This window comes from Macaca mulatta, chromosome 2, assembly GCF_049350105.2.
Source record: "Macaca mulatta isolate MMU2019108-1 chromosome 2, T2T-MMU8v2.0, whole genome shotgun sequence".
NCBI classification, from domain to species: Eukaryota; Metazoa; Chordata; class Mammalia; order Primates; family Cercopithecidae; genus Macaca; species Macaca mulatta.
In genome coordinates this window covers 81,553,986-81,572,985 of record NC_133407.1, presented here as the reverse complement: position 1 = coordinate 81,572,985, position 19,000 = coordinate 81,553,986, and the positions used below count along the sequence as shown (strand labels likewise).

The following is a 19,000-nucleotide window of genomic DNA, read 5'->3' as shown; positions in this document are numbered from 1 at the left end:
CACCCTACCAATAGGTGGATTTTTCTACAACAATTGTTTAGCTCATACGCATGACTTCAGAATTTTGGAGGGACTAGAATGACTGTACGTGTAAATCTAGAGAAGCGTGCCCTGCTATGAAGGAACTGGGTTCTTTCCTTCTCTCTGTTCCTCTGTGCCAAACAGGACAGTACCTGGCCCAGTTTCCACACTCCATTAATCATAGTTGTGCTGATTCTGAAATGAATTCCCTGCTTTACTGACTAGTGACTAACAGAATTTTCGGGCCATTTGCTAACAGGAGAAGCACTTGAGATGATTCCTGAACTTGAAGAGCTAAATTTGTCTTGGAACAGTAAAGTGGGAGGAAATTTGCCTCTGATCCTTCAGAAGTTCCAAAAAGGGAGCAAGATACAAATGCTTAAGCTTGTGGATTGCACCCTCACGTCGGAAGATGGGACATTTCTGGGTAAGTGGAATTTGAAGAGAAAAAAAATCAAAGATGCTCATTGGATAGCTTGGGAATCGACGTTTGCTGTGTTTTGTCTTATCCTGAATTTAAAGAAGGGTATGTAGGAGGGGAGTGGAGTTTAACGTCACTATATCCCCAGGTGACATACCTTCTTACTTGGATTTCTTTTCTAGGTCAACTGCTACCTATGCTGCAAAGTCTTGAAGTACTTGATCTTTCCATTAACAGAGACATTGGTGGCAGTCTGAACAGTATTGCTCAGGGATTAAAAAGCACGTCAAATCTGAAAGTACTGAAGTTACATTCATGTGGATTATCACAAAAGAGTGTCAAAATATTGGGTGAGTTAACAATGGCTGGATTTAAGATTACAAGTATAAATATATATGATATACATATAAATATATATATTGAAAAGTTACTAGGAAATATAGCAAAATATAAATAGTGGTTGCGCTGGGGAATAAGATTATGAGTAATTGAAATCTCCTTTAGGCTGGGCGCAGTGGCTCACACCTGTAATCCCAGCACTTTGGGAGGCCCAAGCAGGCGGATCACTTGAGATCAGGAGTTTGAAACCAGCCTGGCCAACATGATGAAACCCCATCTCTACTAAAAATACAAAAATTAGTTGGGCGTGGTGACACGTGTGCCTGTAATCCCAGCTACTTGGGAGACTGAGGCAGCAGAAATCGCTTTAACCCAGGAAGCGAGGTTGCAGTGAGCTGATAGGGATGACAGAAGAGACTCTATCTCAAAAAAAATCTTTTTAATATTTTATTTATTTTCTAAATATTTGACAGAGAACATACACTTTCACGATTATAAAAATGAGCCTTTAATATCACTGACTCTGAAAAGGCCAGTATATTTTAGGTTGAGATAAACACTGGGAAAAATAAAGTTTCTTTGCTGCTAGAACTACTAGGTTTTCTGTTCTGAAAGTGTCAGCATTATTTTATGCTCCATAGTAGGAAGGAATTGGTATTGATAAAAAGAATGGCTTCGATGGCGTCTGGAGTTAAAACTTATTCCCCTGTACATAGTATCCATATTTACGGAGAATAGGAAATGACATTGAACTTACAGAACCTGTAATATTCACTGGCAGCTTGAATAAGTCGAAAAATCTATGTAAACTCCAATGTTCAAGTGTAATAGGAGAGGATGCTCAAGTGTAGTTGCAGGATTCATGTCAAAACCCTCGGCAATCTATGCAGATCTTAGGGAGCGTGTGTGTGAAATCATGGTCGGGTCCACAGAGGGCCAGATGGTAGGAAGTTTACACTTATTCCTTCTTTTGTCTTTTGTGAACACAGTGTGCTCCCTCAGCCTCCCTTACTGCACCATGGCCCCACCCCTGTTCCACACCTTCTTACCACCTTGCAATATGTCCGAATGGTAGTAGAGATGGGGTTTCACCATCGTGGTCAGGCTGGACTTGAACTCCTGACCCCGTGATCCACCCCATTTGGCCTCCCAAAGTCCTGGGATTACAGATGGGAGTCACCACGCCTGGTCCAGTTTTTCTTTTTTTAAGAGATGGATCTCACTATTCTGCCCAGGCTGGACTCGAACTCCGGGGTTCAAGCAATCCTCCCACCTTGGTCTCCCAAGCAGTTGGGACTATAGGTACACCATTGTGTCCAGCTATCAGAATGGGATTCTGACTTTCTTTGTAGATGCCGCTTTTAGGTATTTGGCTGAGCTGAGGAAATTAGATCTTTCCTGCAATAAGGATCTAGGTGGAGGTTTTGAAGACTCGTCGGCTCAGTTGGTCATGCTAAAGCATCTGCAAGTCCTAGATCTTCACCAGTGTTCACTAACAGCAGATGACGTGATGTCACTGAGTGAGTACATATTACAGAGCAAAGGAAAGACTTTTTGGAATCTTGGCCTATCTTTGGAAACTTGGAAATTTTAATATGTACACTTATAAATTTACTTTTTATGAAGTTATTGGAAAGATTAATTCCTAAAAATTCTGTGAATGTCTCAACACAGTACTTGGCATGTATTAAACACCCAGTAAACGTTAGTGAATCTCAGTTCCACCTATACATGCCTGTAAATGATAGATTTGGCGCTTAGGGAAAATTTTGAATTTATGTTGCTGTTTAGAAATAAATCTCTTAGTGTCACAAAGCTGATTACAAACAGGTTACATACCTGTAACCAAATGCCAACACAAAAGGTATTGAAGATTTCTGAATAACAAGTGAAGTCAAGCCACTCAGATACAAATGAAGTTACAGAAAGAGTCAGTGGGGTGGCGCGTGATGGCTATACGTTACCGCTTTAGGCAACTACACTTATTTTCCTACTGCAAACATAGTTCTGTAATTACAACATGTAATATATAAATGCAATTTCCCATAACAAACAGAGCAAGCATAGCCTTGAGATTAAGGGTTTTATCCCGTCTGTGGCGACAGTAAGCCTTCAGTGTACATCCAGAATCTGACCATGGCTCACCATCTAGACCTCCACTACCCTGGTCCAAGCAACGATTATCTTTTGCTTAGATTATTGCAAGAGCCCAAATGGTCTGCCTGTCCTCCATCGCTCTGACTTCATTCACTCCCCCTCCTCCTCACTGACTCCACCCGTGCCACGGCCCTTGCTGATTCTCAGACATGCCAGGCATGCTCTGGCCTTGGGCCCTTTGCCCATGCTCTCTCCTTCCAGGTCATGGGCAAGTCCAGGCTAGAGGTGTCTCATTTAGCATCTCCCCACTGCTCAAGCACAGGCACCTGCACATGATTGGCACCAAGTAAATGCATGTTGAATATGTGAATGAATGAAGAATGAGTGCACAATGAGAATACAAGTAAGTTTTTGGTTGTTTATAGTACAATTTGGGGAGGAAGACCGTAAGATAGGTTTCTAGGTCTCACACATCTATCTTTTTAAACCCGCTAAATTATCTCTCAGACTCTTCTCTCAATATTTGGGAAAATGAGAAGAGTTCAAGGCGTTCATGAAGATTTAAAAATGACAAAATAATCCCTTTTTGAGCTTTGCATGGAGCATTATGAGTTCTTACCATTCCCTTTACTTATCATAGCCTGAGCGTCATACCTAGGAAGACCTTCATGAGTTATCAGCCCGCCAGATTCCCTTGGTACAACTAAATAACATGAATACCACATCTCATTTTGTTACTCAGTGCTGGAGGACCTCAATTGTTCCCACTGGTATAATGGAAGACTAGGCTTTCCTTACCTAGGTTCACAGCCACTGACATGGGTGAATGGCCCTGGAAAACTAATAATAATTTGATAAGTGTAATGAATTGCATTGTTCTCCTTCTGCTTAATTTTGAAAAGATGGAAATGAAAATACATCCTGCTTTATACTTTATGCCGTTAAATAATTGAACATTCTTTTATCTGATCATTGTAAATCGCTCCAAAGAATTGGAATTATAGATCCTTTAAGCAGTAACTACCGATGAATCCTCTAATGGTGTGGGACACTGTGCCAGGGGCTGCAGAAAATCCCAGCTATCAGGGAACTTCGGTATGGCAGGGGCAGGAGTAAACCAACACATATTCAAACTGCATGGCGAAATATAAAGTGCTGAGGGGGTTGGAAGAAGGAGAAATAGTTACACCTGTTGACTTTACAAGTGTCTGCCTGCCTTCCCTGCCTTTCCCCTTTCTTTCCCCGACCTCTCTCCCTCCTCCCACAAACATTTATACCTCTGATGTTTCAGGTACTGATCCTCATTCTGGGAGTGAGATAGTTTCTATAACACAGAGCTTGCCTTCAGTGAGGGAAGACAGAAAACAAATATATTAACAAGAAAATATCACATAATGCTGGCTGCTGTGAAAATAAAATATGGTGATGTGATAGTGACCAAGGGGTTACTTTGGTGTGGGTGACCCTGGAAGGCTTCGAGGAGGTGAGCCAGCCTTGTAGAGATCCAGCATACTGCATTTTCTGCCTTGGTAAGAGTTGGGGCAAAGGCCGGAAAAGCAGGCAAAAGATAGTGAACGGGGGTAATTCCTAGCCGGGCCCCTCAGGACCCAGTGTGGTTACCAACAAGTGTCTGTTCTGATTGCTGTTTTCATTGCCTTACTGGTACTTACATTCTGAGAAAAGAATTATCATTTCAAACATTAATTGAGCAGTTAGTATGTGCCAGGCATTATACCAAGTACTTTATCTTTACCAAGTCACTTTACCTTCCCAATGACCACCGAAATAGAGAAGACTAAGAGCTCTAGAGTTGAGAATGCTAAGGTTCAGAGAGGTTAATTAACTTGTCCAAAATCACACAGTTCTTTAGTAGCAGATCCAAGATCTAGTTCTCTGTCTCCACAGCCTTTGCTCTTCTAGCCTGGAAAGGAGCTTGGAAGCAAGAAAGCCCAAGCAGCATGCTGGGAAGATGGCTGGTTTGCGGTGTGTAAGGGAGGGAGGGTCGGGTTGGGGAGAGCTGTATTGACTGACAGATTAAACAGAGTGTGGGAACCAAACACCCGGAAGACTCTGTGAGATGGTGCCTAAAACATGTCACTGCTGATATTTTTAACAGCCCAGGTCATTCCTTTACTCTCAAATCTTCAAGAACTGGATTTATCAGCCAACAAAAAGATGGGCAATTCTTCTGAAAACTTACTCAGCAGGCTCCGATTTTTACCAGCATTGAAGTCGTTAGTTATCAACAACTGTGCTTTGGAGAGTGAGACTTTTACAGCTCTTGGTAAGAGATTTCCCAGGTCCCTGCAGGAGCCATGCAATAATGTGAGAGGGAGACCTCTTTTTCTCTGCATTTCATTCCAAGGTTCAGCCAAATTTGTGAAGTACTAATTTGTCTTCTTTTCAGGACATATGCCTTCTTAAAAGTGACCTTCTGAAAGTCCAAAAAAAATGATTCTAGTATGTGCAGGGTTTTTTGTTGTTGTTGTTGTTTGTGTTTTGAGACAGAGTGTCACCCAGGCTGGAGTGCAGTGGCGTGATCTTGGCTCACTGCAGCCTCCGCTTCCCAGGTTTAAGCGATTCTCCTGCCTCAGCCTCACGAGTAGCTGGGATCACAGACAGGTGCACGTCACCACACCCGACTAATTTTTGTATTTTTAGTAGAGACAGGGTTTCACCATGTTGTCCAGCCTGGTCTCAAACTCCTGACTTCAAGTGATCCACCCTCCTGGGCCTTCCAAAGTGCTGGGGTTATAGGTGTGAGCCACCGTGCCTGGCCATGGTATGTGCAGATTTAGCATTTAAAATTTAATGTGTGTACAACCAACCTGGGACCACCACATCCATGGTAACTTGTAATTTTGCGGAGGTGTCAGTATGAGTTGGGATTGCTGTGGATCTGATAGGAAAGTAAGCCATTTACTAGAGTGTGAGCCTAGCTAACTGCCAAGCAATCACTCCCCACAGGATTTATATGCTCCCTTAGGAATCTGTGTATGCCTTAAGGTCACGGATGTGCCCCAGCCTACATCAGGAACCTACTGAATCTGAAAGTTGGTGACAAAGTTTCCATTTGATGACAAGTGCAGTGTCAGCAAGTAAAGGGAGGTGGTGTTGGGGACCGCGGCACTGTGTGCACAAACTACTGGCTCCCTGGGTGATCGATTTGGAGAAGTGCTACCAAGTGTCTTTGTTTCACAATACCTCCCCTTACTTGCTGACATTGCACTTGTCACCAAATGGGCAGAACTTAACAACTGACATTTATAGAGCATATCCTATGTGCCAGGCCCCTTTCCAAGAACTTTACATGCATTCACCAATTTAACTCTTACAACTGTATAAGGCATGTGCCGTTGTTCCATTTTATATTTTGCAGACAAGGAAATGGAGGCACAGAGATGTTAAGTACATGAGGTAACCCTAGGTCATAAGAGCCAGAGCCAGGATTTGATTTAAGGCAGTCTAATTCCAGATGTTTTGGAGACAGAAAATGTACCATACTCTTCCCCACAGAATAACTGTAATCAGTTTGAGGAAGCTCACAGGCACCCCTTCAAGCATATCTGTAGACTCTCTGATGGGTCCATGGGCCCTAGAACAGCAGGGCTGAAAGCTACCTATCCTGGGACTTTTCCCCATCCAGAGATGTGGACGATGAGATGAATGATGCTGAGGGAGCGCTGGGAGGAGGGCATGGTGAGGACCAAGTCTATGGGAGCTGAGCAAAATACTCGGGCTGAGCAAAATACTCGGGCTGAGCAAAATACTCAGGGTGAGCAAAATACTCAGGCTGAACAAAATACTCAGGCTGAAAAGGAGGGCAAGAATACCCTAAATATAGTGTTCTTCAAATTTGGGGGTAAATAACATGCATTTATTTTTATTAATGTATAATAATAGCTACTCATTTTTATGAATTTAATGCATTTATTTCATTAATAATACTCCTTGTCTGGTTGACAGTACAATTCATTTTTAAGGAAGTGCCAACTGATAAAGAAAAAACACTGGTGAGAGGGTTAGAGAGAAGGACTCTGTTTTTAGCATTATCCAGGAAGCACACAAATACAACAACTCCAGCCACGTGTATGGGGGCAAAAAAGAGTTAACATAGCAGGCCTGATGCTGCTATCCCTGGAAAGGCCTACTATCAACCAGAAAGACCAACCCTTAGCTGATATCCCAGAACTTGGAATCTGGGGGTGTTCGTACCATTTCCTAACTGATAAGGGTGGTTTACTATGCCTAACCTGTTTGCACAAACAACATGGTTTATGCTGAACATGAGCTTTTCTTTTGTGAGCATGGAATTTTGGTATATGCTGGGTGGAGGGTACCTAGATGACTGACCTCCAGTAAAGAACTGTGAACTTGGGCCAGGTGCAGTGGCTCACACCTGTAATCCCAGTACTTTGGGAGGGTCTTGCTTTGCTGCCCAGGCTGGAGTGCAGTGGCACTATCGTGGCTCACTGTAGCCTTGATCTCCTGGGCTTAAGCGATCATGCCATCTCAGCCTCCCCAGTAGCTGAGTCTACAGGAATGTGCCACCACACCTGGCTAATTTTTGTATTTTTGGTAGAGATGGAGTTTTACCACGTTGCCCAGTCTGGAAAAATATGTTTTTTTAAAGGAACTGTAGCCATTAGAAGGCACAGCTGTTTCTAATTCTAGCTGCACAATCAATGAATCATGATCAACTAGGTATCACACTAAATTATATCATCTGACATAAATCTACTATTCAATTTGAATTAAGCAAATGAAGCAAATATATATTTCCCTACATTACTTTTAGAAGAAAAAGTTCCATTTCTCCTTAATGTAGATCTCTGTACCATGAATAAGGGATTTTCTTACTAGATATTATAAAAGAATGTATATTTTCCCCTCGAACACATTATTCTCTAGAAGGAAGGCAGAATAGTTTAAAGTACAATTAACTTGGGAATAAGATATTCTGGTTAATTTTAACTTTGGGGGCAATTGAGAATTAAGCAGAAAATCTTTTACTTTTCTTGAAAGCTCTTTCCAAAATACATTAGTTGCCTTCCTTGCCTGCATTTATTGCAGTGAAGTAAACACAAATAGGTTTTGGTATTTCAGACTCTTAGGGAGACTTGACCCTCTCTCAATCTCAGCAGTGACTGTGCAGTGGAATATGTACCAACCAACCAGGACACATTCTGAAATCTTGACTAGCCGTCCAAGTACTTTGCCTCTTTCTCCTTCCTACATGTGAAATGAAGGAAAGAAACCCCAGTTGGACAGTGAATTCCAATTTATCAAGTTTTGCTTTGCTAAAGTTTCCAATATTTCCCCAAATAAAAACAGACAACAGGCTGGGTGTGGTGGCTCACGCCTGTAATCCCAGCACTTCGGGAGTCCAAGGCTAGTGGATCCCAAGTCAGGAGATCCAGACCATCCTGGCCAACATGGCGAAACCCTGTCTCTGTTAAAATACAAAAATAATTAGCTGAGTATGGTGGTGCACACATGTAGTCCCAGCTGCTTGAGAGGCTGAGGCAGGGGAATCACTTGAACCCAGGAGGCGGAGGTTGCAGTGAGCCAAGATTGTGCCACTGCACTCCAGCCTGGTGACAGAGCAAGACTCAGTCTCAAAACAAAACAAACAACAACAACAACAACAAAAAACAGACAACATAAATTGAGGCCATAAATTTAAGGCAGAAGAAAATGGCCTCTACAACTTTCTCAACCCCAGTTATATTAATGTGTTGTCCTAGACCAGTTTCCTCAAATCCAAAGCTTATGATCTGTAAGAAAACCTAAATTACTGCTGTTCTTATCGTTACCACTTTTAGCTGAAACCTCTGTTCACCTCTCTGCTCTGGAAGTATTCAACCTTTCTTGGAACAAGTGTGTTGGTGGCAACTTGAAGCTACTTCTGGAAACACTAAAGCTTTCCATGTCTCTTCGAGTGCTGAGGCTGAGCAGCTGTTCCCTGGTGACAGAGGATGTGGTTCTCCTGGGTGTGTATCTACTTGTTCCCAAGCGGTCTTGGCACACAGAGCAGAGGGTGCCGCTCCTGCAAAGCACCGGGTGGGGAGGTGGGGGAGGCACTAGACTTGGGGTGAAGCCCTCTGTGCAGATTACTTTCTCCCTAATATCTCCCGAGAGTTCTAATTAAAATGAACAAAGGCAATTCTAAAACCACATGACAGTGGGGGGTGTTTCCTAAAAGGATATGGATTTAGATAGGTGGGGCGGTTCCTGAAAGGCAAACAGCTGTTCCACACCTCCCTGGTCCGTGAGTTTTCCCACTTCAGACATCTATATCTCATCCATCCCCATGGTTCCAGCACTAATACTTAACTTTTCCTTTAACTTAACTAATACTTCCTTTCCTTAGTATTAAAGTTAAAATACTTAACTTTAAATTGACTCTTTAATTTAAATGCTTTTATTTAAACAAGAAGCTGATTATCACTGTAACTGAAGTGCGGGTATCACTTCTCATAGATATTAGACTGCTGATGGCTTTGATTAGAGACTCCTCTCTATTAGAAAAAGATGAAAGAGGTTAAAGGCATACTGTAGTAACAATCTGACCCTTTTTCCATGTCAGTCTAGAAAGATGGAAAGATAATTGAATAAGGAATAACTTTTGCACTGTGGGATTGAGGCTACCCAAATATTCCCTAAAATCATTCTATGTGGCCAGGCGTGGTGGCTCATGCCTGTAATCCCAAGACTTTGGGAGGCCAAGGCTGGCGGATCACTTGAGGTCGGGAGTTCAAGACCAGCCTGACCAACATGGAGAAACCCCATCTCTACTAAAAATACAAAATTAGCAGGGCATGGTGGTGCATGCCTGTAATCCCAGCTACTCGGGAGGCTGAGGCAGGAGAATCGCTTGAACCTGGGAGGCAGAGGTTGCGGTGAGCCAAGATTGCATCATTGCACTCCAGTCTGGGCAACAGGAGTGAAACTCCTTCTCAAAAAACAACGACAACAACAACTCATTCTGTTTCCACTTTCCCATTATAAAACAATGAACCAGAGAGTACTCCCTCTGTCTCCCATCTAGCCTTGTCCTCACACTCTAATCACTATTCAGCCATCAACTGCCAGAATTCCAAAGCAATGAGCACGCCTCCAAATGAAGGGTCAGAACAGTCACTCCAAGTAGTTGTATGTGTGTTTGCAGTGTATACACTAGTCAGTTTTGCTATGACATGGCACATGGGCCTAAAAATCATGTGTTATGCAAGAATTATTCAGTAATAACCACAGGACCTATGGTTGGAAGCACCACACTCAAACACTTCATCAGTGGCATATTTTAAAAAACAGAAGCTATGAAAAATAGCAATACAGTTTTACATATTAAACAGTTAAGAAATGAGCAAATATTAGACTTTCCCCTGAGAAAGACCTGAAGTTTGTCTGTGGAAGTGGCCTGTCCACACTTCAGTTGGTGGAAAGAGGGTGTGTGGATAGATGAGGGTTGTTGTCTTCATGAGGTGTGTGCATGTCTACATTTTCTTTCTTTCTTTCTTCTTTCTTTCTTTCTTTCTTTCTTTCTTTCTTTCTTTCTTTCTTTCTTTCTTTCTTTCTTTCTTTCTTTCTTTCTTTCTTTCTTTCTTATACAGAGTGTCACTCTGTCACCCAGGCTAGAGTGCAGTGGCATGATCTTGGCTCACTGCAACCTCCACCTGCCAGATTCAAGAGATTCTCCTGCCTCAGGCTCCCGAGTAGCTGGGATTACAGGCGCCTACCACCACGCCTGGCTAATTTTTGTGTTTTTGGTAGAGACGGGGTTTCTCCATGTTAGCCAGGCTGGTCTCGAACTCCTGACCTCAGGTGATCCACCTGCCTCGACCTCCCAAAGTGCTGGGATTACAGGCATGAGCCACCGTGCCCAGGCTGTTTATTTCTATATGCAGCTCAATTCAGCTGGGGACAGTCTTATATGTTCACCTAGTGTTTCCTGTGGACAAATCGTGCATAATGCAAACAAGAAATTTGCATTATGCTCAAATTGTTTCCTGACATTTCAGTCTCATTGAAATAAACTTGTGTTTTCAAAACAAGTGTTATAGCAAAAATGATTGTAATTAGAAGATGGGACAAAACATTGTGATTTTAATTTGCATTTCCCTAATGACCAGTGATGTCAAACACCTTTTTATGTGTGTATTTTCATTTCTTAGCTCCTTTGGTGAAATGTCTGTTCTAAATCTCTTGCCTAATTTTAAAAATTGGATTGTTTGTTTTCTTGTTGATGAGTTTGGAGAGTTTTTTAGATTTTTCTGAATACAAGTAAGTCCTTTATCAGAAATATAATTTGCTATTATTTTCTCTGGGTCTGTCCCACTGGCTTTTTCATTCTCTTAATAGTGTTTGTTTTGCAGAGCAAAGCTTTCAGCTTTAATAAAGATCTATCAATTTGTTAATTTGATGAACTTTTTGTATTAGGTCTTAGAGTGTTTTGCAAATCTAAGTTCTCAAAAATTTTTTCCATATTTTTTCTTGAAGCTTTGTATTTGCCTTTTGTATTTTGACCTATTATCTATTTTGAGTTCATTTTTATACAAGGTATGAGGTATGGGTAGAGATTAATGTGTCTGCATGTCACTGTCCAATTATTGGAGTGTCATTAGTTGAAAAGACTATCCATTCTTCATTGATTTGCCTTTATATTTTTGTCAAAAATCAATTGACCATATTTGTGATGGCCTACTTCTGATCTCTCAATTCTGTTCCATTGATCTCTGTGTCTCTTATTTTACCAATATCACGCTGTTTTGATTGTTGAAACTTCATAGTAAGTCTTGAAGTAGTATAAGTATTCTTTGTTCTTTTTCAAAATTGTTTTGGTTATTCTAGTTACTTGGCACTTCCATATAGAGCTAGCATCAGATTGTCAATATCTATTTTAAAAATCCATCGGGAAATTTGATTGGGATTATATTGAATTTATAGATCAATTCAGGGAGAAATGACATCTTAACAATATTGAGTATTCCAATCCATGAACACAGTCTATCTCTGTATTTAAGTACTCTTTGATTTCTTTCACTGGTGTTTTATAGTTTTTATATTTTGTTAAATTTGTATCTGAGTATTTAATTTTTGTGCTCTTATAAAAGATACTGTTTAATTTTAGATTCCCAATGTTATTGCTAGTATATGGATACACAATTGATTTTTGTATGACATTTTACTGCAACCTTGCTAAACTCATTTGTTAGCTGTAGGATATTTTTAGTAGATTCTGTAGTATTTTCTATATAGACAATCATATCATATATGATTACAGACAGCTTTTTTTTTTTTTTTTTTTGAGATGGAGTCTCATTCTGTCGCCAGGCTGAAGTACAGTGGCGCCATCTCGGCTCACCACAACTTCTGACTCTTGAGTTCAAGCGATTCTCCTGCCTCAGCTTCCTGAGTAACTGGAACTACAGACACTCGCCACCACCCCCAGCTAGTTTTTCTATTTTTAGTAGAGACGGGGGTTCACCATGTTGGCCAGGATAGTCTCGATCTCCTGACCTCGTGATCTGCCCGCCTCGGCCTCCCAAAGTGCTGGGATTACAGCCATGAAACCACTGCACCCGGCCTAGAGACAGTTTTATGTCTTTATCTCCACTGCGTATCTTTTATTTATTTTTCTTGGTTATTTAGCTGGCTAGGATTTCCAATAGATGTTGAACGACATGAGAGCAGACATTCTTGCCTTGCTTCCAGTCTTAGTCCCCTAAGCTGAGGGGGAAAGCATTCCATTTTTCACTATTAAGTATGACGTTAGCTATAGGTTTTTTTGTAGCTACCCTTTATCAGGCTAAGGAATCCTAATTTGCTAAGAGTTCTTATAATGAATTTTGTCAGATTATTTTTCTGCATCTATTGAGATGAGCATTTAAAAAACTTTATAGTTCATTAATATCATGAATAATAATATTAATAATAACTAATAATAATAATTAATAATATTAAGTGATTTTTAAATGTTAAATCATCCTGGTCATGATCATTATGTATTATCTTGTTTATATAGCATTGGGTGTTATCTGCTAATATTCTTTTGAGGATATTTGTGCCTGTGTTCACAAGGGATAACCGCCTACTGGTTTTCTTAAAATGTCTTTGGCTTTGTTATGAGGGTATAGGTAGCCTCATACAATGAGTTGGAAAGTGTTCCTTCCTCTTTTATTTTCCAGAAAGATTGGGTAAAATTGGTATTATTTCTTCCTCAACTGTTTCACAGAATTCACCACTGAAGCCATCTAAACTTGGAATTTTCTTTGTGGGATATTTTAAATTACCAATTCAATTTTAAAAATAGAGATAGAAAAAAAATAGAGCTAGGACTATTCCAGTTGTCTATTTCTTCTTTAAGTTTTGATAGTGTCTTTTAAGGAGTTGGCCCATTTCATCTAGGTTGTTGAATTTATGGAATTAAAGTTGTTTCCTTATTATCCTTTTACTGCCCATAGTGATACCTCCTGTCTCATTCCTGATATTGGTCAGTTGTGTTTCTATCTCTTTGTTCTTGGCTAGTGTGACCAAAGGTATTTGTTTTCTGTTGCTGTGTAACATGTTAATTTGTGGATTAAAACAATATCCATGTATTTGTTCACAGTTCTTTTTAAAAGCTTATATAAATGTAAGGGGCACCAGTGCAGTTTTCTTCCATGGGTATATTGTAGTGGTGAAGTATGAGGTGCTGATGTAACCATCACCCGAATGAATAATGCGGGAAGTAATTTCCCATCCCTCACCCGGCTCACAGTTCTGTAGGTAAGAAGTCTAGCACAGCATGTGTTGGTTCTCTGTGTAGGGTATTACAACACTGAAATCAAGGTGTCAGCCAGGCTGAGTTCTCATCTGAAGGCTCTAGGAATAAATCCACTTTCAAGCTCATTTTTGTTGTCAGAGTCTAGGACCTTGCAGCTGTAGGACTGAGGGTCCTCTTTTCTTGCTAACTCTCAGCTGGAGCCTGCTCTCAGCTACTAGAGGCCAGCCACATTCCTTGATACATGGGCCCCTCATTTGCAAGCCTGGAGTGGATTGTCCATGCCTCTTACACTTTAAATCTCTCTGACTTCTGTGTCTTCCTTCCTCTTCTGCCACCAGTAGGAGGAAATTCTCTCTGCTTTCAAAGGGCTCCTCTGATTGGGTTAACTCCATATGGATAATCTCCCTTTCTTAAAGTCGGGTGTGCCATATAGCCTAAGCTAATCCTGGGAGCAAAATCTATCACATTCAGTCCTGGGGACACAATGGAAACCTTAAGATGGCTATTTAGAGTTCTGACTATCACAAGGGTTTATTGATGTTGTGAGTCTTCTAAAAAATAAGCTTTTGATTTTCATTTATTTATTTTTCTGAATTAGACACCATTAAATATATTTAAGTTATTTTATTTAATGTTTATGATTAAAATTTGCTTCTTCAATTAGGTTTTTTTTATTTTTGAGACGGAGTCTCGCTCTGTCACCCAGGCTGGAGTGCAGTGGCGCAGTCTTGGCTCACTGCAAGCTCCACCTCCCGGGTTCAAGCCATTCTCCTGCCTTAGCCTCCCAAGTAGCTGGGACTACAGGTGCCCACCACTATGCCTGGCTAATTTTTTTGTGTGTGTGTATTTTTAGTAGAGACAGGGTTTCACTGTGTTAGCCAGGATGGTCTTGATCTCCTGACCTCGTGATCCGCCCGTTTTGGCCTCCCAAAGTGCTGGGATTATAGGCATGAGCCACCACACCAGGCCTCAATTAGGTCTTTTTTATTTTTGTCTGCATCAAATTTTATTTGCCATGTCTTCAGCTATCGTATATTTTTTTTTAATCTTTACTGACAGTTTTTTCTCAGGTCAAATTTATACTTTTACATTTCATCAGGGTATATTTTCCTTCTTTGAATTTTTAGTCAATAACAAGTATTACAGGTCAGGCGTGGTGGCTCACACCCGTAATCCCAGCATTTTGGGAGGATGAGGTGGGTGGATCCCCTGAGGTCAGGAGTTTGAGACCAGCTTGGCCAACATGGCGAAACCCTGTCTCTAATAAAAGTAAAAAAATTAGCCGGGCATAGTGGCAGGTGCCTGTAATCCCAGCTACTTGGAAGGCTGAGGCAGGAGGATCGCTTGAACCTGGAGGTGGAGGTTGCAGTGAGCTGAGATTGTGCCATTGCATTCCAGCCTGGACAAAGAGCAGACTCTATCTCAAAAAACGAAAACAACAACAGCAACAAAAAACAAGTATTACTATATGTGGTTTTAGCAATTGCCACTTTTATATTTTTTCTAATAGAAACATTAAACATTTGTTAATCACTAGCTTATGCACATTTTAAAAATAATTAATGGCATTTATTTTTTCACATAGTAAACTATAAAGAGTATATCTATGGCCTATGTTTCCACTACCTAGATTTTTAAAAATGTAATAAATCTAAAATAATAAAATAGGATGAAAGAGAAAAAGCATGCACATTGTCTTTAACACTTAGTTAGGTCTTGAGAATATTGTGAGTAATGTTGCAAGACAGGAAGAGAGACACACATTGACATGGACACCTAGAGACAGAGTGCAGCTGCTGTGTGCACGGGTGGCTGAGCTCTCAAATTCACTGTGGAATGAAACTGTCGGCAAGTGAAAGTGATGGAGTTGGAACATCCTCCTTGATCAGAAAGCCATGTGTGTGAGGAAAGACTGAAAGACCAGGGCATGTTCAGTCCTAGAGGGATAAAGTTTGAGGGAGACCTGGCTGTTATCTAACACTGCAGGGCTGACATGAGGAAGAAGGAGCTGAATGTTTCAGCTGACTGATGGGGGCATGGGGTGAAAGACACCAGAAGATAGATTGGGGCCCTGTGTGAGGGCTTCCTCCTGCTAGGAGCTGCTCCATAATGCTGAGGCAAACTTGAAAGAACGGTTCAGGCAGAATTGTGGTGATCATCAGTAGAGAGGCTGTGAAAAGGATTTCTCTCTGATTATTTATTAGGAGGTTGGATAAGGAGACTTCCAAGATCCCTTTCATCTCCAAGATTCTACACAACTCACCTGATCTCTGCAATCCATTCCTGGGTTTGGTTGAAAAGGGAAGCATATTCCATTTGCCTTGGTTATCTCTCCTGCCTCCTCTTACAGAAGTCTTTATTTCATCATTAACTTATTTATTTTCTGATCAAATAGCTCAGATTGTACATTAGTCATCATTTTTAAGTGCCATTGTAGGTAGCACCCATATAGGGAAAACTGTCATGTGTATTGGGGTCTCTAAGGTGAATTGGAAATTATCCAGGTATGTTCTGCATATGGAAAGTGCTCATTTAAATAACTGCTGGATGAATAATGACTGAATGAATGAACAATGAACAATTAAACAGTATAAGCAACAAGACTATTATTTACAAATGGTCCTTAGTTAAAGTCAATGAGCCATCACTCTTTACATTTAATTAGAGAAAGACTGTAGGAAGAGCTGGGACTCCAGTGGAGCAGAGAGCAGGAACTTGACAAAAAAATTATTGGATTGAGATTTGGAAAAAGAAAATTAAAAAGCTGTAGATGGGATGTATAGAGAGGAAATCTGTTTTTCAGATTTCAGATGTCCTGAATAAAGCTGCTAATAACAAATCATTACTAATTACTAATCTTGTCATTACTAGTCCTGGAGATAGTGTTATGGGAAATGGGAATAGCCATGGCAGACAGTATTCTTGTATGTTAGCATTTAGAGTGATTTTGTTTTCCAGCATCGGTCATACAGACGGGTCATCTGGCCAAACTGCGAAAGCTGGACCTGAGCTACAATGACAGCATCTGTGACGCAGGGTGGACCATGTTCTGCCAAAACGTGCGGTTCCTCAAAGAGTTAATCGAGCTAGATATTAGCCTTCGACCATCAAATTTTCGAGATTGTGGACAATGGTTTAGACACTTGTTATGTGCTGTGATCAAACTTCCTCAGATCACAGAGATAGGAATGAAAAGATGGATACTCCCAGCTTCACAGGAGGAAGAACTAGAATGCTTTGACCAAGATAAAAAAAGGAGCATTCACTTTGACCATGGTGGGTTTCAGTAAGCTGACTTCCCACATCATAATAAGCTACAAACCATTCTCCAAAGGAAAAGAACATGAACGAATTCCAGTGTCATGAACTGAATATCAACTTCTGGGCCATTTAATGGGACTATTACAAGAGCTTTGTAAATATATGTATATAATATCTAATATAAGCATGCCATTATTCTCTGTCTCATGAAACAAAGACAGCATTTTTCAATGGATTTGTTTTGGATATATAATTAGTTCATTTACTGTTTAGAAGCCTTGCCAAAAGCGTTTAGATTCTGGTACTGCAACTGCTTTTCTCTTGCCCAGAAATGTTGTGCCTCTTCTTTTCCTACAAGTTAAATGTTCTAAATATAAGGGTGTGCGTGAGTGTGTGTGTGTGATTCTAATGTGAAAGGCACTAGCTGTCTAAGAGTTTCATGTATCATTACTATCACTATATGTATCTTAATGTGGTCCATGTAGGTTTTTATCAGAAAGTGTACCCTTCTATGGTTTATTATTTTACGTTCTGGTGCCTTTTATCTCAGATACAAACCATGAACAATAATGATAGTCACTGACATATAAATCTTACTAAAAAGTGTTTGAAAATTTAAAACTCACCGTGAAAAACACATCTTGTTAAAATACATTAAAACTTCTTTTTATTGTTTAAAAAAATTGTTAACATATTGCCTCCAGGCATTTCTTTGAAATGGAATTGGCTCATAAAACTAATTTAGTTCATTAATGACAGTTTTCGTGTTGCTCTAAACAATTTTTGAAATCTTTGATTTTCTTTTGCTAGAGAATGAAAGTCATTGCATGGCAGAGAGGTTTGTCTACACATTTCTATTCTGACATGCTCTGGTCAAATTATGTTTTGCTTTCTTCTTACTACACTAATAATTAGTATTGCAATCACTGCCTGAAAGATATGCAAATTTAAAATCAACACTATTCCAAATTAAAACGTTTTCAGGATGAGGAGGTTTTGAATGCTGTAAAGGGGATATTTTGGGTTACATCGTATGAAAGAATACCATGAATACCATAAGCATTCCCATGAATTCCGTGAGTATCTATGCATATGCAAAAACCTATGCATGAATGTTCATAGCAGCTTTGTTCACAATAGCAAAAAAACTGGAAACGATGAGTGAAAGGTTAAACAAACTGTGGGACTATGGAATACTCCTTCAGCAACAGGAAGGAAAAAACCACTGATCCATGCCCCAGTTGGGTAGACTTCAAGTGGATTATGCTGAATAAAAAAGCCAATCCCAGTTACATACTGTGTGTTTCCATTTATGTGACATTCCTAAAATGACACAATTATGGATCTGGAGAACAGGTTAGGCACTGGGAGAGGAGTAGGCAGTAGGTATGGCTACAGAGGAATAGCACAAGGGAAACTTGTGGCAATGGAACAATTCTGTGTCTTGATTGTGATGGTGCCTACACAAAACTATATGTGACAAAATTGCATAGGATTACACACACACACACACACACACACAAATGAGTGCAATGTCAATCTTCTGGTTTTGTTATTGTGCTATAGTTATGAAAGAGGTCAGCATTGAGGGAGGCTGAGCAGTGCATGGACCTACCTAAATATTTCTTTGGAACTTCCTGTGAATCTATAGTTATTTCAGAATAAAAGGTTTAAAAGTAGACTGGCTAGGTGCAGTGGCTTATGCCTATAATCCCAGCATTTTGGGAGGCCAAGGCAGGTAGATCACTTGATGTCAGGAGTTTGAGACCAGCCTGGCCAACACGATGAAACCCCATCTCTACCAAAGAAATATAAAAGCCAGGCATGGTGGCATGTGCTTGTAGTCCTAGCTACTCAGGAGGCTGAGGCATGAGAATTGCTGGAACCTGGGAAATGGAGGTTGCAGTGACCCAAGATTGCACCACTGTATACCAGCCTGGGCAACAGAGTGAGATCCTGTCTTAAAAAATAATTAAAAATAAATAAAAGTAGGCAAATAGTATAACGAACTCCTGTGTACTCATCACCTTATTCTACAGTTATCAGTGTATGGCCAATCTTGTTTCACTTGTACTCCTACCCACTTTCCCCTC

General features: G+C 40.4%; 1 protein-coding gene across 5 annotated transcripts in view; it reads left to right on the top strand.

Annotated features, from left to right (window-relative positions):
* Window positions 1-18,199, top strand: part of LRRC31 (leucine rich repeat containing 31) — a 32,946-nt gene extending 14,747 nt beyond the window's left edge. For 2 of the 5 annotated variants that reach the window (XM_077991654.1, XM_077991655.1), the window contains 7 exons: window positions 281-448; window positions 625-792; window positions 2,134-2,301; window positions 4,784-4,861; window positions 4,995-5,162; window positions 8,704-8,871; window positions 16,605-18,199. In XM_077991654.1, the coding sequence (XP_077847780.1) occupies window positions 281-448; window positions 625-792; window positions 2,134-2,301; window positions 4,784-4,861; window positions 4,995-5,162; window positions 8,704-8,871; window positions 16,605-16,936 (1,250 nt within the window). In that variant the 3' untranslated portion in view covers window positions 16,937-18,199. The remainder of the gene's footprint in view (window positions 1-280; window positions 449-624; window positions 793-2,133; window positions 2,302-4,783; window positions 4,862-4,994; window positions 5,163-8,703; window positions 8,872-16,604) is intronic. The other 3 variants (XM_015131644.3, XM_077991656.1, XM_077991657.1) reach the window with 3 other exon arrangements.
* The last annotated feature ends 801 nt before the right edge of the window (window positions 18,200-19,000 follow it).